A 4,989-nucleotide genomic window follows, 5' to 3' on the forward strand; every position below is an offset into this window, starting at 1 on the left:
ACACCATATAGTTCTGGTCTTTATGTGCTCTTTTAAGTCACCTAGACGCTAGTGCCCACTGCCCAGTGGTACCACTGCTGTGCATGCATTTTCCAGCATTTACTGCCCCTATTAATAAAACTATAGCTTTTTGGCTGCACTAGAAGAACTGGCCACTGCTGAAATCAACTGACTGTCGGTTCTCACTGTTTTTTTTTTTATTTATGCAAAAGAGGAATATTTCATTTGTTAGTTTTCCAAGCAGTCACTCACACCTAATGTGAGCATTAGTGGGTCAGAAGAACTTATATATTTCATTTCATTTCATTTCATTTCATTTCATTTCATTTTATTTTATTTTTATCTTTAACTTTATTTTTATCCTGTCAATGTTATGTTTGTATATATATATATATATATATATATATATGTATATGTGTATATATATGTGTATGTATATGTTAAAGGCACCCAGTGCAACTTTCGAGGCTTAAAAATAAACATTCAATTTCTAGTCTTTTTTACACCTAGTAAGTTTCAATAACTCCATACCATTACATACCGACATTCAAGCAGCAAAGATGAGACGTCGTTGTGTGGTGAGAACTGATAGAAAATCGATAACAACAACAATCGCCGCCATTTTCTTTATTTTTTGGTAACCTACAATAAATAAAGCAGGTTCCAGTCAATGGAAAAATGGCTTCTCCCCACCGGCGATTGTTGTTGTTTACGATTTTCTATCAGTTCTCACCACACAACGACGTCTCATCTTTGCTCCTTGAATGTCGATATGTAATGGTATGGAGTTATTGAAACTTACTACGTGCAAAAAAGACTAGAAATTGAATGTTTATTTTTCATTCAATGTTTACATAAAGTTGCAATGGGTGCCTTTAAAGTTGTTTAGCCATTAACACTCTGGCAGGGGGACTGCCAATGGAAACTAGGCTTTTGGCTACAATTGGGTACATTTACATTTTAATGTTTATTAATGTGCACTGTCCCTCTTCAACAAATAAACAAACTGAAACTGTAACCTCACGATGAATCATCTCACCGATTTCTCCATTACCTCCTCAGCAGATAGAGCATACTTGAGAAGAATGTATTTTTGATGATTGATGCTGAGTGTTTTGGTAACTCGAATCAAAGACATGCTTCAGTATTTTGTGATAGACTCCGGCCTCGCTGGCTACGGCTGAACACCACCCGTGGGATTATCCCTTACCTACCCCACTCCCACTCGTACTATATTGCTTAATTATACAAGCAAAGAAACAACAAATAAACATCACTTATCTCTAAACATCAAAACATTGTCAACTCGAACGTCTTGGATAAGCCTGTTCGTCACTTTGTAAGCTTGGCCATACCGTCAGAAAATTTGCTACTGAAAGGGCCCGTCTGATATTTAGAATATCTCTGCTTCTGTCTATGGTCTATGGACGGCTATCCGAACCGGAAGAAACCAATTATGCTCCGCCTATAAACAGAATATGTGACTTTTATTTTAGGGGGAGTAAGTCTCACTTTGTGTGGATTTCTACAACGAATAATGTATCAAATGTGTTAAATAAAACATTGGATGATGTTTAATTTATAAACAATACTTATAGCCATTATAAAACACCAGCTCAATTTTAAAATTGTCAATATAGAAATACACATCTCCTTGTATTCCCCACCCTTGGTCAAAATGTAGCCTTCCAAAGCCCGCGTAGTATTTGGCGCTTAGGAGACTGCACTTTGAGGACTGTAAATGGATAGAAGTTCATTGAAGATGTGCAATACCTAATATATTAAATTAATCACACCCTCTTTTAATACAGTACAATGCCTGAGGAGGAATTAACGGTGCCTGAAGAACTTTTTAAAGATGTTAAATTCTACGTGGTTGGTGATATTGACCAAAAGGTAAACTGTATTTCGTTTTCTTGCTAGCCAGTTGCTGCTACCTAGCTGGCAAACCATTTAAGCTAGTTTGCTAGCATCTTCATTGTGTACTTACATTTGGTCAGTGTTAGGGTATTAGCCAGTTACAGTTGGGACTGCACAGACTGACACCTAAGGCAGCTCAAACTACGTGCTGGGATCTGTCTACGACCGTTTAGTTCTTTTAAATAACCGGTGTGCCTTATAGTATTTTGAAGTAAGCTTGTCAACTTGTCTTGCTAATGGGCTAACGTTAGCTATCATAGCTAATTGATTGATGCCATGGGCTACCGATGTATCCTTTTTTAATTCCCCATTTAGCTGACGTCAGTTGTTAGACAGTGGCCTGTTAAGTCAAGTTCTGTGACATTTCTCTTTACAGAAGAGTTGTTTTTTATTGGTATAAGATGTAAGTTAATGCTTTAAGATCTTACAGAGTTGGCTACCTATGTTAACGTTCATGTTCCCTCGCAATAGTCCTCAAGGATAAGAACTCCGCTAGCCAAGTTAGCTCAGAGTTAACATCAATGTTTGGAATATTTTGGACGTGACCCAGACAAGTATTGATACTTTGTTACAGTGCTATTGAGACTGCGTTTACGCTGTTAAACGCGCGGTTGATACAGTCACAATATAATCTATTGAATGTTTGTGTTATAGCTAGCTGTAAGCAGGGTAACCTTAGCTGGTTTGCTAAGATAACGTTATGTTGCTTGTCAGCTACACTGAGAGACTTACGTTCCAAATGTATAACCACTAAGGGTTATTCTTGATCGGATCTGTCAAAACTGATCATTATTTGTGATGACATTAACAAAACTATCTGTACTGTGTGGCTAAATTCAAAGCACATAGCTGTTAGCACAGAGCATAAATGTCATAAAACGTGACAGGAGAGTCATATTGTAGATGGCTACAAATTAATTAATTGAGACATTTTTCGAAAAGAGTTCCTGTTTATTCACACCCATGAGTATAGGTAACGACTGCACATTCATTTTTAGCAATTTATTTATGATTCTGGATACATAGCCCATTTACAGCTTAGTTGAAAAGCAACTGATAACTACTTAAATCCAAAGACTGACAGTGTAGGTAGATTTCACTTTATATTTGTTAAACTCTTATTTGTTTTGGGCAGTGCAATACTTTTACGTGATATTTTTATATCATCACACATTCCTGTGTTGTTCCATGAATGTATGCATCTATGCCAGCTTCACTCCGTGTTTGAATGTATGTATGTATGTATGTATGTATGTATGTTCTTATATCTGATATTAGATATTATGTTTATTAAGTAAAATATAGTCTACACTGTACAATGGTAGACAACCTTTTGGCATTGTATTGAGATTTATTATACATGAATGTGGTTAATTTACCTGTTGATTGTTGTTAAAAAAACTCTGACTGTCTCAACACTTTGTAGGTTGTTCAACTTTTAAAAGCGGGGAAAGGAAAAGAAGTTTCCTACAATGCTTTGGCAACGCACATCATCGCAGTAGATGGTGATAATCCTGAAGTTAGTGAATCACGAGAAGTTTTCGATTTGCCAGTTGTGAAGGTAACTCAAACGAACCCTGTCAAATTTTACAGTATCATATAGTGTATGATGTTTTGTTTCGGAAAGGAAGTTTCAACACGTGTCTCTTTCCTCCTCAGCCATCTTGGGTGATTCTTTCTGTACGATGTGGAGACTTGCTACCGTATCCTTTTTTTGAAGTACATTGGTGTTAAGTAGATCAGATTATCATTGTTACCTTTTGTTTAGCTTAACATGAGACTGGCACAGTTTATCTGGCCCTGCCCAGACGTGCTGCTCTTCCAGCTGAACTCTTGAACGCATTATAACCTTAGGTTTGACATATTTACTCTTATTGCCAACATTAATAAGTTGTTTTCATTTAACACAAATCATAAAGAGTCACAGGCTTCTCTCCAGAGTCAGGTCAGCTGTTCTTTGGAGTAACAGCATGTCTTCCATGGGTGAGTAGTAAACATTACAACCCTGACACCTCATTTTAAGAAACAAGATGGTTGGTAGATGATATTTCTTAGCTCTTGTTTTGTTCCTTGTCTTGAACTTCCCACTATATCTGTAATTTAAGCTCAAGAAAGTGTATCGTCAATCCTCTCAATAGTTAATGTGTCTTTTTCAGCTTCCCGAAGATCTCAACACTCTTTGGGCCTTGATCACATACCATGGTGGAGATTGTCAGCTCTCACTCAACAAGAAGTGCACTCACTTGATTTTGCCACAGCCAAAAGGGGTAATCATCTTTAGCTGTCTGTCCTATTGAAATGCAAACACCGCTTTTATGACATGTCTTGGCTCTCTCCCACAAGTACCCAACTGACCATTTGTCCGATGTCATCATTTCATTTATTGCTGAACATAGAAAAACGGAACATATTGGTAAAAATAATGTCTTGTTGCATTGTGTATGCATTCACAGAATGTTGGACTTCGCCTGTGTTAAAGCCAGAAAGATGTTTTTTTTTTTTTTTTTAAAGTCAAGAGTACCTGATGGCATCATCAGAGTATTTGCCTGGCTCTCTGCATTTCCGCCTCTTCTGAGTTTATTGGCAATGGGTTAGTCTTATAGCTCTTAGAAGAGTCCCTTTATGGGGCCCTTAACTAGCATTCACTGTTGGCTGGACAATAAAATGAGCCTGTTCTGTCTGCTCCCTTGTTAGTCTTATGTTAATCAGCCACACAGTCATAATCTCTTGTCTGTTTTATGTCCATGTGTCTCAACAGCAGGGACGTTTATTCTTGTAGTGCAAAGTGTTTAAGAACTATTACATACAAGGTGTATTACTTTCTGTAACATCAAAGTATACATGCAGCTTCTAGCATTTTAAATAGCTTTTGCAATATTTTTATTTTAAACAGAGATTTGCATCACCTTTATTTATTTATCTGAAGCTACTGAAATATGAATAAATGACTGGTTGGAATGCAAATTGTATAAATGTTTTTCTGCTGCAGCTTGCTGGCTAGGGTGTTTAGCTGGTATCCCTGGGACCCAGCTAACGAGCTATTGGCCTTCTGTCAATTTATGGTTACAT

At 37.1% G+C, this 4,989-nt stretch overlaps 1 protein-coding gene across 1 annotated transcript in view; it reads left to right on the top strand.

The window, feature by feature from the left end:
* Positions 1–1,815: 1,815 nt before the first annotated feature.
* paxip1 (PAX interacting (with transcription-activation domain) protein 1) overlaps positions 1,816–4,989 on the top strand; it is a gene marked incomplete at its 5' end in the record, with an annotated part of 11,155 nt that continues 7,981 nt past the window's right edge. The window contains 5 exons of the mRNA XM_080837494.1: positions 1,816–1,896; positions 3,347–3,481; positions 3,580–3,623; positions 3,840–3,903; positions 4,077–4,187. Coding sequence (XP_080693620.1) covers positions 1,816–1,896; positions 3,347–3,481; positions 3,580–3,623; positions 3,840–3,903; positions 4,077–4,187 — 435 coding nt within the window. The remainder of the gene's footprint in view (positions 1,897–3,346; positions 3,482–3,579; positions 3,624–3,839; positions 3,904–4,076; positions 4,188–4,989) is intronic.

This window comes from Sprattus sprattus, assembly GCF_963457725.1.
Source record: "Sprattus sprattus genome assembly, chromosome: 4".
NCBI classification, from domain to species: domain Eukaryota; kingdom Metazoa; phylum Chordata; class Actinopteri; order Clupeiformes; family Clupeidae; genus Sprattus; species Sprattus sprattus.